The sequence below is a fragment of the Lygodium microphyllum genome, chromosome 23, assembly GCF_053477565.2.
Source record: "Lygodium microphyllum isolate KBCC chromosome 23, Lygodium_microphyllum_v1.1.10, whole genome shotgun sequence".
Lineage (NCBI taxonomy): Eukaryota > Viridiplantae > Streptophyta > Polypodiopsida > Schizaeales > Lygodiaceae > Lygodium > Lygodium microphyllum.
Window position 1 is genome coordinate 62,602,319 of NC_141157.1, and position 20,552 is coordinate 62,622,870.

The 20,552-nt window shown below is 45.9% G+C and overlaps 1 protein-coding gene across 3 annotated transcripts in view; it reads left to right on the plus strand.

Moving 5' to 3' along the window:
* LOC148016250 (uncharacterized) overlaps positions 1-20,552 on the plus strand; it is a 162,359-nt gene that overhangs the window by 112,171 nt on the left and 29,636 nt on the right. For 2 of the 3 annotated variants that reach the window (XR_015688192.1, XM_087664865.1), the window contains exons 7-10: positions 468-551; positions 815-931; positions 1,054-1,159; positions 1,261-1,356. Coding sequence is in view for 2 of the 3 variants with exons in the window: in XM_087664865.1 (XP_087520991.1) it covers positions 468-551; positions 815-931; positions 1,054-1,159; positions 1,261-1,356 (403 nt within the window). In the remaining variant the exon portion in view is untranslated. The remainder of the gene's footprint in view (positions 1-467; positions 552-814; positions 932-1,053; positions 1,160-1,260; positions 1,357-20,552) is intronic. The other variant, XM_087664866.1, reaches the window with a different exon arrangement.

Genomic DNA, 20,552 nt, shown 5'->3' on the forward strand with positions numbered 1-20,552 from the left:
TTATCAATGTGGGAAGTTGCATGAATCCTATATTGTGCTCTTTTGTGAAAACACTTCCTTTGTTGAGCTTTGCTCATCATCTAAGCTTCGTTAGTTTCAGCCTTTAGGCAAATCCTGGAAAAGGTGCAACCATCCCAGTTTATTATACTTGTTATAAGACACTGAAGCTAATGTGAACAAACTGCATTTATGATATAGCTTTTTCGCCCCCCAATCTACAGCTTATGCTGAGTACAATGAAATTGTGGATGCTTTCATCTAATGTTCCTTAGGACCGCATCAAGATTGGCACCTACAGTGATTGCTTTTATCATATGAGAGAGAGCCACTGATCTCTTCTTCTGGAATGGTTGCCATTAGTTCTTTTTCTAAAGCAAGTTTGGTGCTAAACAAAATTTTCTAACCTATGTACTCTGTTTTGTATCGCAGAATTGTGTCTAACTTTCTGCAAATGTTGATCTGTGAAGATATATTTACTACGACAAAGACTTGATACCTATGTTGAGAATGCTCAGATGTTCGGGTCGTATGACATTTTTGGTTACAAACAGGTGCACTCCTGCGATGCCAAAGAACCTAGTTCCGTTTAAATTCAAAATTTCTGACAAAGAATCATGACATAATCTCAAGTTCAAACTCATTTTGCATGCTTTTTTGTAAACACTGTACACTATTGCTCGCTGTCTTTGTGATTTGGTACTTTCTCACATGTTGGTTTTTGTGAAGCATGAAACATAGTAACAGCCCTTGGTTGTATAAAATTTGTATGAAAAGTTTGACACTTTTGTTGTTTCACTCTATTCTATTTGTACAGTCTGTGGGATTACACGCATGTGGTAATGAACTTTCTTTGTGGCAAGTGTGGAACCGATGGTGGTATAGCTCGAGATGTTGAATGGCTGCAGTTCTTTGACCTTGTTCTGACTGGCAGGTCTTTATCATTGCTTTAATCAAAACTTGTTCAATGAAGATCAATATTGTAGTTGTTTGGCAATCATTGGATTTTATAGAGCATGGCTGAGCCTCTTTAAAGTATGCACTCTGCTAATGCAGTGCCAAGCCTGCCTTTTTTGCTGATGGCAATCGAGCTCCTTTATTTGAAGTAGACATCCGATCTGGAATGCTTAAAAATACTGATAATGGAAGTCCGTTGGCACAGGTAGGTTCTATACATCACAAAAAGTTTAATGATGACTTGTCACAGAGCTGTCATTTTCTAAAAGAAGTAACTGTGTTTTTCCAGTCTGTATTTTTTTATAGTACTCAAAAGTCAGACCATCACAGATAGGTGGAAAAAGCTTGGACCAGTTGCCTCCTGTACCAACAGAAGCAGAACAAGCATGCCGAGTTTTCCAGGTTATTGGATCCACTTAATATGTTAAACTCATTTTTCAAAAGAACTAACAGTTTTTTTCTGGTTTTTATTTTTTTATAGTCATCAAAGTCAGACCATCACAGATAGGTGGTAACCACCCCTCCCACGGCAATATAGACCCTCTTTTACACATTCACCTTCATACGTACAAAACCCAACAACTGGTCCTTCACCTGAAGCTCTCATTGCTGGCAATCAGCTGTATCATTGTTGGAGCAATGCCTAAGTGCCACAATTAGCATTGCCCAAATTGGCCGCCACCATCCTTAGCTGTGCCAATTCTTGCCATTTAGGAGCACTGCCTAGCAAAGGCCACAATTTCCAGTTGTGTAGGCTACTTAATCTTCATTGCACCATCTTCTGCTTGTCGCTCCCTTGGTCATCTAGCCTGCTGTGTCACGGTCCACGTGTCATAGTCCAGCTGGTGCTTTTTTCAATCTTGGCCGAATTCTTCCAAATTGAGACCTATTTTTTTGGTGTTTGGCACATCAAGCACGGTTCAATGAAAAATTTCACAAAATTCTTTAAATTTCGCTTCAAATTTTGGGCCAATTTGAGGCTTTTGCAAATCTTATTGAGGCTCAATTCAACCTCTCATGTGAGATCGGGCGACATTCAAGTAAAATTTCCTCTTAATTTCTGCAATTTCGTCTGCAATTAGCTGCAAATTTTGGGGCTTTGCCCAATTCCACTTCCTCACCACCTGAAATTTCGGACTTTTGCTCAAATCACATAATTTCATTTCTGCGAGTGAAATTTCCACTTTTGGGTCTTTTCTTGGTGATTTCCATTGACATTAAAGACAAATTTTATATTCTAAGCACATTGATTGGGCAATTTCGTTTTATTTCTATTGGTGTCCACACTTTTAGAGCATCACCAGCCTTCAACCACAAATTCTAGCATATTGTTTTTCACCACATTTATCGGGTAATATTATATTCATTTGAAATTTCAACATATTCCCTTGCCATAAACAAGTGGCCAACATCTTATCCTTTCAAACGGTTCGGTATCTCTCTATTTTGGGGATTTGTTTTCTCTCTCTTCATGGGAACATACTATTTTGCTGATCTACTCTCCTTGACGGCAATAATAATGATTTATTGGGCATGCTTGGTGCTGACAATAAGCTTGATGGCACCAATTACCCGACGTGCGACATGTACTTGTTATTAAGATTTTATGGAATATTCTATTTGGCAATGAGCAAAGGCCGATTTCTCATACATTGGCACCACCTTCTAACTCCATGTCGAGAGGTGGCTCTTATGATGCTTAGTGACAAGTCATCTTCATCTCTCAGCTCCAAGTCAAGAAAATTTGATAGGATAATTGTGATACCCAAGTACAGATTTTAGTATCCTTACCAATGAAGAAAGCCATCATTCCCCGCATCCAATCATGCTAGACAGCCAAGAAAGCATGGGATCAACTTGCTTTGTTGCAACAAGTGTGCAATGAAATTCGAGTTTCCTACTTGTGTAAGCAACTAGAACGTGTACGTAAGGACGAAGAGGGTAATATGGACGCTTATGTCACTTGCATCAAAGAAGGTTTGGAAACCAAGATTTTTCCAATGTCATCCAAGCTAACATTGATGAAGTAGTCCTAGACAAACAGCTTGTTTGTGGTGTACTCTTAATAGACTGCTTGAGTCATATCAAGGTTATGCAACTACTTTGCAATTGGTAACTGTAGGGAAACCAAGCTACCTATACTTTCAACCAACGTGTGTCTCTTTTGTTGCAAGAAAAACAGAGTTGTCTCACCCACGAGGCTATCATGGCAATTGAACGGGCCTTTTCCACCAAGCATCTCGAAAAGAGCAAGAAAGAAGTATGATGGTAAAAAACCAGTAAACACTCATGCTGGTCAAACCTCTTTTTCCACCCATTCTACCCCAAAGCCCTCTTCCCATTCTTGGCCATCCTCTTCTAATACCCAAAAAGGTACATCTTCAAAGCCAAAATGGTGCAATTATTGCTGAAGGACAGGGCACGACATCACTTCGAGGGAAGAGAAGAAGAAGAAAGAATTCGATCTTGCTGTCATCAACAAGACTGTCAACTTCACACAAGGAATGTACTTTCTTCATTTGGTATCGATATAATTATTATATTCATGATCAATATTTCCCTATATCTACTAGTATTTCTACCTAGTACTTTGGCAGTGGTGCTTCGGAGTAAATTACCTCATGTCGAGAATTATTCTCTTCTATTTCTCATGTACGTAAGGGGGCCATAGTTATGTGTGCCAACAATGCCTTTATGTAGCTAAACATGTTGATCATGCCGGGATTATTTCAATCTCTGGCACTCTTATGATGTCACAGGATGTTCTCTATGTGCTAGAAGCTAAAGAGAACCTAGTCTCTATATTCACCATTGCTACTTTTAGCTATTGGGTTGTCATTAATGACCCCTGTTGTACAATATATGACAACGGTGTTACTTTTTCCATTGTAGTGATTAGTTTTCTTATAAAAGGCTCTGACCTTGATTCGTATGATCAATGCTTGCTAAAACTCTTATTGATCATAGCTTGTTAGCAAAAGATTCTTTGCAAGCTATACATTTATGGCACTAGAGGCTTGAGCACATCAACTACCGTGCTTTAATGAAGCATCAATCAAAGGATATGGTCCAAGTTCCTCCTAAGGTCCAGCTACCATCAAATCACATTTGTAAAGGTTGCCTACTCGGTAAGATGCATACATTTTCTTTTTCAAAGGCACATGTTGATGCTGTATCCAAAGCGCATCTAGTTCACATTGAAGTTGGTGGTCCAGTGAGGACCAAATCTCTTGGTGGATTTCTCTAATTTGTCACATTGATCAATGACTATTTAAGATTCACTTGGGTTTATGGGCTAAGATCCAAGTCCAAAGTTTTCTCTTGTTTTAAGAATTTTATTACTGTGGTGGAGAACGAAAGCATCTCTTGCATCCATTAGAATGGCACTTAGAAGCTATGCTAGTTGCTTCTGGCAAGCGTGCAAGTGGAACCAAATCAAGTTTTGAAACTAAATGAAAGTTCAATGGTTCAAATGACAAGTAAAAAGCCTGCCTAGTTTCCAAGGGCTATGCCCAATAGCAAGGAATTGACTTTGAGGAGACCTTTGCCCCCTATCTTTTGCATCACTACCATTAGGAGCTTTATTGCCCTTGTTGTCAATTTACATCAGGAGATATATCAACTGGACGTCAAGACGGCATTCCTCCATGGGTATCTCAATGAAGAGGTGTATGTTTCACAGCCTCTAGCATTTGAGGTCAAAGGTCCAAACACAATCTATTGCTTAACGAAAGCTTTGTATAGTTCCACGGGCTTGATATGTCCATATACCTTCTCATCTATCGCATCTTGGCTTTAAGAACATCCCTACAAAGGCTATTTTTTACATTCAACATACTACATCTAATTTTCATATTCGTATACATTGTGTGGATGGCATGCTTATTATTGAAACTAATGCTGGTCAAATTGTAGCATTTAAGGCTGATTCATGGCAAACCTTTGCCATGATAGAACTTATTATTTTCATTATTATTTGGGTATCCAATTTGCCACCATTGACGGGGGCATCATCATGACACAATCCAATTATGTTGGACAACTTCTTCAATAATTCAAGAATTCTAAGCTCGTTCACTCCCTTGGAGCTTGGTTTTAGATTATCATGTGATGATGGTAGGATCCTTTGATACTACATATCAAGCAGATTCATGCATAGCCCTTCAATACATCATCGGCAAACAATGAAACATGTCTTTCAATATCTCAAAGGCACCCAAGATCTAGGCCTTTTATACAACATAGATGTGAAGAAATAGCCTAACACAGAAACACAAATAACATCGTACGACAAAGCACAGATTGATTGAAGAACACAGTTAAGGTTAAGGTAACTCAGAGACAATGAACACAAAGAATGAATGAAGTGATATGATTACTAAATATACAATGCTCATGCAACAAACACACTATGCAGTGAATGAATACTAAACCTTGAACTCTTGTATCTCGAGGATGAGGGCAGGGGTAATGAGCTGGAAAGTGTCGTACTCCGAACGGATCCCAAATCGCAACAAGGCAGCCTCGGAGTGTCAAACAATAGTAAACACAGCCTGTGTGGCTGGACCTGATGCAGACAGTAGTCTAGAGAGAGAGTGTGATGTAAACACAGGCTGAGGAGAGAGAAAATCTGCAAATACAAGTTGGGATGATGATGGCGACAGGAGGAGAGAGAAAACTGGTAGGGCAGCAAATGGGGCTGCAAACGCAGTAGTATGCTAATGTGGCAGGCTGTGCGAGAGCTGGATGGGTGGTCAACAGTAGTCGCCTGGTTGGAAACAGCAGCCAAATGATGATGAAGGACTGAAAACAGGCGTAAGATGAGTGAAGACTACAATGGACAACTTGGACTGCGATGTTTTTCACGAATGAAGTGTGGGCAAGTTGAAAACACCTGAAACTTGCAAAAACGAGATTAAGTCTGAATGGAGGGTAACATACCTATTTATAGAAAGTTTGGGCTCTCCCAAGTGGGTTTGTGCTTATGGTATATAGATGCTCTCTAGGAGCACATTTGTTTTAAATAAACAAGGTTTCTTCCTTAATTAAGCATATTTTGGGGATGTTTAAGTGAAGCTAATCCATTTTTTGGCTCAACACCCCCTGTCAGGCCCAATAATGGTGCCAAGAAAAGTAGGCCAGCCAAGCACTTTTTTTCTTTATCTTTTATCCCAAGGCATCCGATCCCAAAGCAAGGGGAGCATCGGACAAAGGGTGCGCATTGGCTGCCAGTGGCCTACTAAAACTATAGAGGCGATGGTTATCTTACCAAGGGAGCCCAAGTGATCACCCCAGAGAGGCCAAGGCATCGGTCAAAGGGTGCACATCGGCTACCCAATAGCCTACCAAGTCCTGCAAAGGTTGATGGAATTAGCCATGGACTTTTTTTTAAGGGCGTTATAGTTTTGATAGATTTAACATTAAGTGAGAGTTTCAAATCAGTTTTCATCCTATTGAGTATCCGTGCCCCAAACGAGAGAGTGATAAAGAATGGTCAGACTCAAGATCTTTATAAAACAAGCATACTATCCCTACCATTACTGGGTGTCAGTGAAGAAGGAAAATGGCTAAAGTGTGGGTAATACAAATATAGCAAAGATATGAAGCAAATAAGACAAACATAGCAAGCATGCAAGCTAGGGAGAATTGCCTTGGAGACTACTATGTGCAATGCCACAAATATGGTGGATCGAGAGTCGACCACTCCAAAAGACCGAAAATGGATAAATGTGCATAGATGCATGTTTACATGAACATAATGCCAATGCATGGGAAAATGCAAAGGGAGATGCAAGATATCATGCTTACGCAAAATGCAATACAACGGTGCCACTTGGATAGTGCCTTTATCGTAGGGGAATTGTGCATTTGCCCAAGTGCCTTTTTACAATCATGTCATCCTCACGGTGCAGATGAAGGTACAAATGTCCATAAGTAAAATACAAAAGATAAATAAATGAATGAATGTCTAAAAATTGTAAGCATCATTACTGTCACTATCAAGAGAAGTAGCCGTCCCCTCTCAAACTGGAAGGGAAAGCAAGAGGGAAGCACCCTCTCCCCATCAATTGGAAGAAGTAGGGGAGGGTACACCCAAGCTGATCGTGGGTAGAAGGTACTGAAGAACTGGCCAGTTGACCGCTTTGGTCAAAATGTCTTCAAAATTGTCTGATGAAGGTGTAAACTCTAGGCGAATAGTGCCTAGCTCAATGTGCTCTCAGGAAAAGTGGAAGTGCAACTCCCACATGCTGCGTCCGTGATGTGATGATCGGATTGCCTGCAAGGGCAATGGCACTTTGGTTGTCGCAGTAGACAATGGGGGAAGAGTCACAAGGAAAGTGAAGCGCCACCAATAAGCTCCTCAGGTAGATGGCCTCGGTGGTGCCATCAAAGAGAGCCCTATACTCAGCCTTGGCCATGGAAGCCACCACCATCTTTTGCTTACGGCTGGGCCATGAAATGGGAGCCGTGCCCAAGGTAAAGAGATAGCTGCCTTGGGAGTGTCGGGTGTCAGGATCTCGTGCCCAATCAGAATCAATATATCCCTGCAAACATAAACCAGAACCATAAGTGAGGCCATTAACATAAGTACACCGTAAATAACGCAACACATGAAGATATGCAATCTAATGTCGCATCCTAGGTGCTGTGAAATAGTGACTAAGAATGTTGACAAAGTAAGCTAAGTTTGGCCTAATATGAATTAACCAAAGAAATTTCCCTACAATAGATCTATAGGTATGCGTAGCAAAGGGCTGACCTAGGGTATCCTTCGACAAGTGGATAGTAGGATCAAGAGGCATGGCCATTGGCCATGTTTGATCTATAGTGAATTGTTCAACGAGCTGAAGTGCATACTTCTGCTATGACACAAAAATACAACCCCCAAATCAAAGTGCGTGCATCCCCAAGAAGACAACAAATCGAGGTGTGTCATCTCAAATGTAGCACTAAGCTTTGCCTTGATTTCCACTATGGCAACAAAATCTGAGCCTGTGACGAGTAAGTCATCAATGTACCAATGTACAGAAGGATATAGCTGACCCGCTCTATAGTACATCGAACATATAAGTTCATGTCATAAGGGATAGAATGGTATTTGTAAGTCTGTAAGTACTCGTCCATCCTATGGGACCAAGACCGCAATGCTTGCTTCAGCCCATAAAGAGATCTCTGCAACAAGCGAAGTATCTTATCCCTCGGGTTCGTAGAAGGAAGTCCTAGTGGCTGCTCCACATAGACTTCCTTCTCCAAATAACCATTTTTAAAGGCATTCTTGATATCCATTTGATGTATCGGCCAACTATGGTGAGCAGCTAGCGCGAGTAATAACCGAAAAGATGTCAACTGCATAGTAGATGCGAAGTTCTCTTTATAATTAATACCATGCTTCTGTTGAAACCCTTGCATGACAAGGTACGCCTTGTACTTGTCTAAAGTCCCATCAACCTTTAGCTTGGTTCTAAAAGTCCACTTCATCGTCCTGATAACTTTCTTGTGGCTTGGATGATCCACCAATGTCCAAGTCTCATTGCGGTCAATACTCTTTAGCTCCTTCTCCATAGCCTCTCCATTGAGGGTGTTGAAGAGCCTCCTGCCATGTATCGGGCTCAGAATGCACTATGTAATCAGCTGTAAACAGTGACGCAAATGATGCCTGAGATGCAAGGTGGGCAGATCTTTTAGGTCACTCCGGAGTGGAATACGATGGTAAGATCCTCGAATCTCGCATGGTCTACTAGTACCAATGAAGTAACGGTCTTACGGAGGGGGCCTAGGAGCTGAAGAATCCAAAAGTAGGTTAGGAGCGGGTAGTAGACCAGGCCAGTAGGCACAATCTCCAATGATGTGGAAGGAGAAATTGGATTAGAATCTAGTGTAGAGAACTGCACGATATCCCTCTCGTCAAAGATGGTGTCCCTCCTAACAATCACCTTGTTTGTTCGAGGATTGAACAAACAATAGCCTTTCGCTTTGGAGAAGTATCGGACAAAGATAAGGAGATCAACCCGAGGAGTGAGCTTTTCTATTTTATCATCAAGCATATGTGTGTATGTATGACACCCAAAGACTCTAAAGTGGAATATGACAGGCCAAGAGCCAAAGAATGCCTTGTACAGAATCTTCTAAGAAAGAGCCGCAATCAGGCAATGGTTAAGGATGTAAACTGCAGTGTTAGCTACCTCAACCCAAAGGCGCTCAGGGAGCTATGCTGCAAATAGCATAGAGCGTGCCATTTCCATGACTATCTTGTTCCTACTCTCTACGACTCCATTCTGAGAGGGGGAGCTGGTAAAGGTGAGCTGGTGAGAGATGCCATGTTGTTGTAGAAACTCAGAAAACTCGTGGGAGATGGACTCACCACTGCTATCACTCCTCAGGCAACCAACATAACGAACCATCCAATTATGAACCAGCAGCACCCAAGTAGAGAAATATGTGAAAGTATCGGATTTATACTTCAGGAAGTATACCCACATGTATGTCAAATGATCATCCACTATCAAAAAGAAGTATAGCGCACCATTCAAGGCAGCAGTGAATGTTAGGCCAAAAAAATAAACGTGAATCAATCTAAGAGGTGCCTTAGCTGTATGTGTAGACTACTAAGGGAATGGGGTATGGTGCTACTTCTTGAGTTGACATCCTTTACACACATCTCGAGCTAGCTTCAGGTGACAAAGACCCTCAACCATCTCACCGTGAGACAACTCATAAAGAGAGTCATAGCCAAGATGGCCTAGGCGGAAATGCCAAAGACGCTCATTGTTCATAGGCTCCGGAGATGTGGCTAATACCTATAAGCGATGAAACACGAAGCCCTCGACTGTTGCGCTCGGTAAGCAAATGGGTCATGTGGTATAGGCCATTAGGCTGTGCCTTACCACAAGCAATCACTAAACCAGTTTGAGAGTCAAGAACCTCAACTATGGTTGCTATAAAGAAAATTGCTTTCCTCAAATGGCAAAACTATTGAACAGATAATAAGATCACCCCAAGCTAAGGGAACATAGTGTACATTGTCCATCGAAGCCATATCCGGACCCTTGTCAGTGGCAAAACTGATGCAACCTTGAGCCTGAATCTTGATCAAGGAGTTGTTTTCTACGCATACCAGCACGGTTGCAAGGGCTCAGGTACGGAAGATGTCCTCTATAGGAGTCATGTGATGTGTAGCTCCACTGTCCACAATCCAAACTGGTGCTAATGTGCTCAGCTATGACGTGTGGGCCTCTACAACAACCTCGTCTTGAGGCAACTCACAAATGCAGGCGAGACTTGCATGGAATGTCTCTACGGAGACGATGTGGGCCTCTGCAGACGTGTCAAACAAGCCCTTTGGAGTTGAGAACGTAGCCGTTTGAGATGGTTGACGGGGGGCTATGTGGGTTTCACCTTTGCACTATCCCTTGCCATCACTCTACCTCCCCTGATAGGGATTGCCCGGCTGAGGGGCAAGGATCTGTGACTTGGGTTTTTTTTTAAAGAAAATAAAATGTGGTTGATTATATTACTCAAAAAAACTGATTACAACAGAGTACTCGTGCTCAACAGACTAGCTAGAGTTGATGAAAGTCACAAATACATCATGTATACAAGCCTCTCAAGGCGGTCTGGGGGAGATGGGGGCAAGAAGCCATGGAGGGGGGGTGTATCCCTATCTCGGGCTGCCTGCCTGCATCACGAAAAATAGGTCCTAGTTTCCCCACATGCGCATGAAATGACATCGAAGCTCCTGACAAGCCCTGGAGACTTGCCTTGCACCTGATCCCATCAGCCGCAGAGGGAGTGGATGATGGAGGTCTAGAGCTCTGCTAAGGTTGCCTGTATTGAAAGTCTCTCTCCGTCAAAAACCTCCTGACACCACGCCTTCCAGATATGCCAACCAGTAAGACTCCCTATGATCTCCCAAAGCTCAAAGCGGTTTGCTGTGGACTCGAGCACTTGGTGGATAGGTAGAGCCTCTGAATTGACCACTGCACATGACCCTACCTCGACAATGAATATCATGTCGTGCATTCCGACCTCAGACAGAAGGTGACGGCCTTGGTTGACCGCCTGCCAGCAAAACACTCCCCATGAGATACATCTGAGGTTGGGTGCTATATGGCGAAGGATGCGGCATGCTCCTCTCTATACGAGCTGCGCCGCCTCATACGATCAGAGGCAATGCTTTGTGGTTTCCAGAGGCTGATGTGTGCATCGCTTACAAGCTCCCTCCTTCTACATCTGGGCAAGCCAACTTCCCACCGCCAAGCCTCCATGTGCCACCAGCCATAAGAAATAGAATATCCTCGTCGGCCTCCAACTATCCCATAGGCGGTGCCAGAAGGTCCGTCGGAAAGGCTCCGTGATGCTACACTCCGCCCAGTGCCTACTATATGACAGTGTCTAATCCATATCCTTCTGCATTAGTATACGTCTGTCAATCCTGGCTGTGTACTCCAGGAACTGCAGTGGCTTCTTGGCGACCGTAGTGGCCGGCCATAGCCACTCTCTCAGATCCCACTCCAGCTCGTCAAGTGGCCTGCTCTCCTAGATCCAGAGGCACCACTCCCTGAGCTCCTGCCAAAAGACAAAAGGGTCCAGACACCATGTCTTCCCCTGAAGGCCAATCACCCTGATCCTCTTCCATGAAAGGACAGCCATCCCCTCATCATGTTGTCCTCTGTCAAGAGCTAGACGCCCCCCCTCCTGTATGGTGAAGAAGGTCCCAGGTGGAGTGCCGCCCACTCTACTTGCCACTTGTAGGGGGATGCCTGCTGGTGAAAACCTGGTGGCCCATACCTCCCGGGGCTCTGTCGGCTCTTGTATCGGGGGAGCAAGCCACTCCTGAGGTATTGTTGCGTCTATCTCCCTTCTCCTCAACTCCACCCCTCTCTGGCAGCCTGATACTCACTACAGCACCTCCTCATCCACCCTCCTATACACCTCCCACTATATCTTGATGGTACGAGCCGGGCCAGCCTCCCAACCAACCCACTGGATGTGGGGGTATTAGCCAATTTTTGCCCCTTCCCGATCCCTGACCTAGGGGTTCTAGATCACTGGCCGATGGTCTATCTCCTCTAGCAACCTGGGGGGTTGTGGATTAGGGCCTTACGAAGGCCCTGCCACACACGGAGCAAGCTGTGTAGGAAAGGTGATCTGGGGGGGGGGGGGGTGATCTGTGCTGTCATGAAGATCCATCTCAGGGACGGCCTCCAGTCTCCACCAAGCCTCGATCTACAACCTTGAAGACCCTCCTGCCCTCCTGCAATAGAACCTCCTCCCCTCTCTGGCAGCCTGATACTCACTATAGCACCTCCTCATCCACCCTCCTATACACCTCCCACTATATCTTGATGGTACAAGCTGGGCCAGCCTCCCAACCAGCCCACTGGATGTGGGGGTATTAGCCAATTTGTGCCCCTTCCCGATCCCTGACCTAGGGGTTCTAGATCACCGGCCGATGGTCTATCTCCTCTGGCAACCTGGGCGGTTGTGGATTAGGGCCTTACAAAGGCCCTGCCACACGCGGAGCAAGCTGTGTAGGAAAGGTGATCTGTGCTATCATGAAGATCCATCTCAGGGACGGCCTCCAGTCTCCACCAAGCCTCGATCTACAACCCTGAAGACCCTCCTGCCCTCCTGCAATAGAACCTTTCAGGTCTGCCCTTCCGGTGTGAGGTGATCCCAAGCCCTCCCTCTGACCGATGCCGTATGATAGTTGTCCATGCCACCTTGGCCCTGGAATCCCTGCAGCCGTTTGACTCGGACCAAAGGAAGTTTTGAACTAGGTGGTGAAGCTGCACCACATATGCTGAGGAGAAGCACCAACATGAGGTGATGTACCAGGCCGTTGCTAGGAGGACATGATTAACGACCAGGGCTCAGCTGGCTAGTGAGAGGCGAGCCGTGCTCCAGCAGGTTAGCTTCCTCCGAATAGAATCGAGGACTAGAAGAAATTGATGGGCAAGAGTGATGTCGAGTCCCAACTAGAATCCTAGGTACTGGATGACGGTCTGCTTACCCATCTAAATCCCAGGTGGACGCCCCACTCCGTGCTAGAGTCCGGGTCTACGAAGAAGCCAACCGACTTTCGCTAGTTGATTTTTCGCTCCCGTTGCAAAACAGAACACCTCTAGAGCCAGCCTCACTCTCTCCAGCATCAGCTCATCATCTTCAATGTAAACTGTTGTGTCATTTGCATACTTTGAGTCTAACAACTCCGTCTCCTCTCTCACTAGAAGTCGGAGGCCGCGTAATCCGCTCACACGTGACCTGAGGAAGTGGGACATCGCCTATGCAAAGAGTAAGAACATATACGGGGCAAGAGGGCAACCTTGCCGGAGCTCCTTCCCACGTCTACCACCTATGAGAACCCTACTGGTGGCCGATCTGTAAAGTGCTGAGACCGCGCAAATCCAAGCCTGGGGAAACCCAACCTCACCATAGTGCCCTCAAGGAAGTCCTAGTCTACTCTGTCATAGGCTTCCTCGAAATCCAAGAGTAGTACGGCCAGCCTTTATCCACTGTGCTGAGCCCACTCTGTTGCCGCAAAGAAGGTGAAGACATGGTCCAAAATGCTCCTATCCTAGACAAAGCCTGTCTGCGTATCATGGATGATGTCTGAAAGCACGGGGCGTAGACGTCTACCTATCATCTTTGCCAGTGCCTTATAGGCCACTGACAATAAGGTGATTGGTCTCGACTGGGAAAGCTTCAACCGGTCTCGCCCTTTGGGAGGAGGACTGATAAGGCCTGCCGAAAGACTCCTTGGCATCTGTTGTAAAAAATCTCTTGAAAGGCCATCAGTAGGGGGTCTTTCACCACTTCCCAGTAGATAGTGAAGAAGGCCTTAGAGAGGCCATCCTCTCACGGGCATTTTTACCCGTCCTATGTATGGAAAGCCTTCTCGAGTTCCTTCTCTGTGAAGGGGGCTAAGAGGGAGCGTCCCATCTCCTCTGAGACGAGGGACGTGATGTGATCCCAGACCTACTGTCTACATCATAGTCCTCTAGCTGAGGCTGTCTCCTACTAGAAGAGGCGACTGTAGTAGTCAGTGGCAATCTCCATCACCTCATCTAGGCTAGAACGAGTCCTCCCATACTAATCTCGAAGGTTGCGTATTTGCTCTCTTGAGGTGCGAGGCTGGTGCACTTGGAAAAACTCCCTGCACATCGTGTCTCCCTTCCGCGCCCAGAAAGCCGTTGAGGTGCAGCAAGAGAACTCAGAGCGCCTGTCCTCTAGCCCAACAATGGTTGCTCGCACACGCACCTCCTGTGCTTGGAGGGTGGGATCCCCTGGTGCCTCCTGTAATAATCTTTGCGTGGCTGCAAGGTTCCTCCGGAGTGCTCTCTCCTCCTCCCAGCTCTGCTGCGTGGCCTATATGGTTGCCTTCTACTCGACTCGGCTAGGACCTTTGCAACCTCCTCTGCGATCCAGTCCCTCCTGCCCCACTCCCTGGTCCAAATCTGCTCTGTTTGTCTCGTCACCTCCTCCCTCCTATAGATCGAATCCGAGATCCGACACGATCGTGTCTAGGGCAGATGCTAGGGGCTCTAGTGTCAGGAGAACCCCGGGCAGTGATCGGACAACATGGTGCCTGCCAACTGCCCAATCTGGCCTCCACAAGAGCCTCCTCACTCTCCCACATAGAACCTGTCCAACCGCTCCAACAGGGCTCCACCTAGCCGCTTGTATCCCCAAGGGAAGTCCAACAACCTCTGTTACGAGGACGTGAAAATTTGATGCTTCGCTTATGTTTAATTGGCATTTGATTAAAGGATTAATCAAATGTGCAATTAAAAGATGCACATGTGAGGTGCAAGCTACTTTTTTTTACAGTTGAAGGCCCAAGGACCCTGTGAAAAAGATGGGTGTCAAAGGCAAAAGTTGTAACAAGTTATACTTGTTAGGTTCTTAGGTGAACTATGGTGTCAATTGTGGTGACACTAGGGCCTAGGCATTAATAAATGGATTAATGCATGTCCAAGGGTCAATTAATGCATGGGACCACTTTGGGTTGCAAATGGCCTAGCCAAGTAATTTTTGAATGGGCAAGGTCAATTTTCTGGGCATGGATTAAGGGCTGAAAAAATTAATCAAATGGCTGGAAATTGCTGAAAATGGATTAAGAAAGCTCATACTTGGCAAAACTTTCCCATGCAAGTGGGGGAAAGGCTAAATAGGGCTAAAGGGAGAGGGAAATCTCGTTTTTTCATTTTGGAGCTGTTGGGAAGAGGTGTTGGACTATGGCTGCCAGCTTTTGTGGCCATTTCCCAGCCATTGGAGACCATCTTGGTGATGGAGATTGCATATTCTTGACCTTGGGAAGCTGGCAATTGCTGCTGATGCACTTTCTCGTGAAGATCACAGTCTCTGATGCTCCTATTGTTGTTGGTGCATCCGTTTGGGCTGGTATAGCAGGGCAGCAGCAGATTTTGATCAGTTCTTCGCGACAAATCTCAGAATTTTCTCTCTCTACAGCATTCTCTCATCTCCTTCAGCCATTTTCAGCAATTCTTAGCCATTCGGAGGAGATCTCAGCCATTTTCGGTGGGCTGATCTGTAATTTCTGCAGTAAACCCTAATTTACAGCAGAAATTAGGGTTTAGCAGCCACCTTGGGATCCGTACCAGAGATTGAAGGCTCAAGGGACTGAAATCAGCAGCTGATAATTGAAGATTATCAAGGGATTTCAGGAGCCAGCCCGTCCCGAATTGATTTGGGGCAGCATTTGACTAGCCAAGGGTCGAATTGGAGAAGAAGTCCTGGGTGAATCAAGGGGTAAATGACCCAAAAGGCTTGCTAGTCATTTATGACAGCAAGAGCAATTGGTTAATAGGAGGAGATTGAAGTATCTCGAGTTGTACTCCTTCCAATTGAATGAAAACTAAAGAAATACCGCGAGGGACACCAATTTTGGGACCAATAGGGTGTCTACTGTCCAAGAAAGTTATGGTAAAGTGTGTATTTCATTTTATGTTCATTTATTGGTTTCTGTAATAAAGTGCTTAATCAGGTTAAACCACCCTATCCGAGAAGGAAGGCTGGTTGCAACCTCTCCCTCTTGTGGAAGGTGGGGTCTCTCCAGGTATCGTGTTCTCCTACTGCCAATAGAAAGACCTACCATGCCTCCTGCTCCTCCCTGACCATATCCTGGTAGTTTCTGTCTCTGCCCTACTGGTCCTCCAGAGCCTCCAAGTTGTTGAAGTCTCCTTCAATGATCCAGGAATCCACCTCTAGGAGTCCCTCCGTGATCTCCACCCGGAACCTGCTGCGTGCCCTAACCTCCATAGGGCATAGACATTGAGGACTCCAAGGCATGAGTCCCCAATATCCAATCTGATCCATAGCACCCTCCCTGCTACTATCGTCCTATGGTCTTGTACACCGGCAGTGAGACTCGGGCCAATAGAGGTGCATACGCCTCCACTTCTATGGTGGGCACCTATGGCGTGCTCCCAATAGGTGTGCGAGCTGCTCGGGAGCATCTTCCCTACCTGCTAGGCCTAGGTGGCAGTGAGCTTATGCTCCTATAGGAGTAATATGACGATCCGTCCAGCAAGGGTAGACTGCAGCTTCTGCCGAACAATCAACTTTCCGGAACCACGTGCCCCACTGTAGTGGAGACTGTTGACATTCCAGGATGCAAGGTGTAGGCTCATGGGAAAACCTGCGACTGACCAAACAGGCATCTGTTCGGTGTGGAAGCTATTGATGAGGAGGAAGAACTATGGGGCAGCAAGTACGCTTTGCCAAAGGTCTGGACGACGAACTCCAATCCCCCATGGTGGCCCTCAGCTGGACCATAGGGGTGATAGATGCTCCAAGTGGTACTATCACTGCATCTATCAGCTGTGTTGAGAGGCGTGACTCTATACATTGGTAGAAGCGGGCCGCCTGTGCCAGGGGCCACTGGATCACATCCCTTGGAGCTCTCCACTGTGGGGTGGCTCGAAAGATAATGCTCAAGTGTGGTACCTCGGCACGAGCCCCCCAGTTAATGTCCATCATGCAACCAGGCCACTGTTGTGCAAACAATGCTAGTCCTTCTTCCATCCACTAGGAGATGTGGTCTGCCACTTGACTCTTCAACTCCTCCTCTACCTGTGTCGTCGTCCAATGCCCCGAGTGAGAGGACTGAAGAAAAAAAGCATAGGTTGGTCCATCCAGTGGTGCTAGTAGCTGGACCTTGCCGCTCCTTGACTTACGAACCACGAAGATCCCCACCTCTAGAGGTAGTGAGAACTCTTTGCGCTCCGCAACTCTCAAGTAGGACCATGGGCCACTGCGGAAGAACTCCTATGGCAACAACTGTGCGTGACTCGAGAAAGTGTGGCAGGCGACAAGGGCAGATGAGTTGGTGGTTGTGTGGGAGGGGGAAACTGTTGGTGCAAGGAGGATGTGGGCGTGTGTGGCTCATCACCTCCTCCGGGAGGAGTAGGGGTGGGTCTGGGGGGGATCCCTTGAAACGGGTGCGGATCAGGGGGGGTACTCGGCAAGGGGGGTGGTTTGGAGAGGGGGGGGGGGAGGGGGGGGTTGGTGGCCCTAGAAGGAGAGGATTGTGGGCCAGGGTTAGTGGAGGGAGCCTGGGAGGTGGGGGGGTAGATGGGGAGGTAGGTGTGGGGGCTGTAGGATCTCAGGTGGGGTAGTTTGTGGCACGGGTGGTGGTTGTGGGACTGCAGTCATGTCAGGTAGAGTGGGCAAGAGGGGGCTGCGGAGTGCTCTACCGAGAGGGCAGCTTGCCTTCTTGCTCCCTGCTATTGAGGCTGCGTCTGAGGAGCTAGCTGTGGGGCCCCCTATCGTCTCTCTCTCTATCGTCTCTGGATCCATGTGAAGCCGTCAGCGTCCACCTGTGGGCCAATCTGTGGAGCAGCCTTGGCTCCAAAACGCGTGCAATCTGCTGCTTGATGCCCAAAGTCATGGCAGCGCAAGCATAGCCCTGGTTGCCGAATCACAATGACCTACTGCCTAAAGGAGTGACCTCTTGCCTCAATCTCCAAGAACTTTGGTATACTCATTGTGTCTTTTACGGCCACTTGTACCTTTGGAACACCTGTAACTATTACTACATCCACGAAGGAGACAAGGAGAATTGTGCCGAAGAATCGTCCAAAGTCCTCCACTAGCTGGCGGTACTCTACCGCCAGTCCAGGGAAAGTAAAGTGATTGGATGTCTGAGAAATCTGTTGTGGAGTGCAAATGACTCCACAATGAAGCCGCTATACCAGGAAACCATGTAAATTATCCCCTTTGTGGAGGCATAGGGCAAGCTCTCCACTAACTCACGAGTTGCATCCGCAGAGGTGACTCGAACCACAAAGATCCCTTGGCCCATGAGAATTGCCTCCACGATCTGTGTTTTGTCAATGCATAGCGTGGAGTGGAGCCAATCTTGCAGCTGAGATCTCAATGGGCAATGTCCAATAACTTGACCAAAGATCGATGTTTCTTTCAACTCCAACTCTGTGGCAAGGACGGCTAAGACCTGTTTTTCAGAGAGGAGGATGCGCAAGGTGTTTGACTGGGGGGCACTCGCAGAATGCGCGGGCGTGTAACCAAATGTTTCCATTGCACGTCCATGCTGGGAACCTACCTATCACGCTATTGTGCTACCAAGGGGGGGAGGGAGCAACTGGAGGTTGGGGGGGGAGTCAATGGCGAGGAGGGGGATGGGGTATTCTGTTTTGAAACGGTGATGTGACGTCACGATGGAGAAGGTGGGGGAGCGTGCGCGGGGGGGGGGGGGGGGGGGGGGGGGGGGGGGGGGGCGCGGGGAAGGTGAACTCAGCCAACTTGACTTTTAAGTCATCCCGGCCAGAGATTTTAAAGTTTTAAAGCTCATGGTCAAGATTTATTCGACGGATCCTATCCCGAGTCGCATAATGGTTAGTTAGGTGTACCTATCACTTTGACATTAAGTCAAAAGGCTGAAGCTGAGAATGAAACTCAAGCAATAAGCCCTGCATCAGCTCGACAATAGCAGAGATATTTCTAGCCTTCCATGAGTGAACAACCGCATATGGAACAAGCATGGAATCGGGTTGGGGTTCCAAGATCTGCACAAGATTCCATAGGCTCTGTGAGTCAAGGATATGTCTTATCAAGTTCGATCAAGTTATAAATTTTGACCTATTAAAATGAGTCTTGTCATTGAATGCATGCTTGGCGGAAGATTAGGTAGAACCATGAGGTGTTGGGAATGTGGGGTAAGATGGATGTAGAGGATTAGATGGTGGTGGTGGTGATGGAGGTGTTTAATAAGGGGAAGGGGGAAGAGGTGGGTAGGTAGAAATAGGTTATGAGTATCCAAGGAGTGTTGACTCCTTAATTGGAGTGTTTTGCTATGTTCAACACAAGTAGTTATGGAAAAGTATATCTTGGAAATAACCATGCTTGCAGCGTTGATGGGATTGGCACTGTACACTTGTCAGATATGTGTTGATGGGATAATGGGCAAGAACTTGTGCTGAAAGATGTCAGATATGTGCCTAGCATCAAGAAGAGTTTACTATCTGTTGGACAGCTTGACTTGCATGGTTACACTACACTGGTTGGTGGTGATTTGTGAAAATTGAAAAAGGGTTCCATACTGATTGCAAAAGGAACCAAGAAGGGCACTTCGTATTGTCTACATTGTAAAGCTTTGAATGGCAAGTTTCTTGCAGTTGCTGAAATTGGTTGTCATTTGGAGTTGTGGCATAAGAGTTTAGACCATATGAGCCAGAAAGGACTTGATGTTCTTACCTCTTTGAAGAGGGTTGATGGAAAAGGCTCTAAACTTGAATTTTGTAATGACTGTCAGTTTGGAAAGCAAATGAAAAAATCATTTTACTCCAGTGTCTCCCATAAGTCCAATGTCTTGGACTTAGTGCATTTTGATGTATGTAGTATGCCCGTAAAATCATTGGATGGTGCTGCATATTTTATCTCTTTTATTGATGATTGTTCTAGGAAGATTTGGGTTTATCTATTGAAAAAGAAAAGTGAAGTGTTTGCTGTTTTTAAAACTTTTCATGCATTTGTGACCACTCAGACAGGTAGAAAGCTGAAATGCTTGAGAACTGATAATGGGGGTGAGTTCACATCTATTGAGTTTAAGTCTTTTTGTGACTTGCATGGAATCAAGAGGGAGCTTATAGCTCCTTGTTGCCCTTCTTCAAATGGGGTGGCTGAAAGATACAATAGGACTTTATGTGAAAGAGTGCGGTGCATGCTATCCATTGCTAATCTCCCTCATGAACTTTGGGGAGAGGCACTTAAAACCACGGTTCACATTTGCAACCACTCTCCAAATAGGTCCTCAAATAATGTATCCCTTAGGAGTTTTGGTCTAGCAAATCAGCCTCATATGACCATTTACGAATATTCGGTTGTGATGCTTTTGTACATGTTAGAGATGAGCTGAGGAGTAAACTTGATCCGAAATCCACCAAAGGCATTTTCATGGGCTATGGTGATTAGGGTGAATTTGGCTATAGAGTGTGGTTACCTTAGTCCAAGAAAATTATTCGCAACTATAATGTTGTGTATAATGAAGCAAAGTTGCTAAAAAGTACTTTAGCCTCTGATGAAGACATGAAAAATGTCAAATTTCAAAATTTGCAACC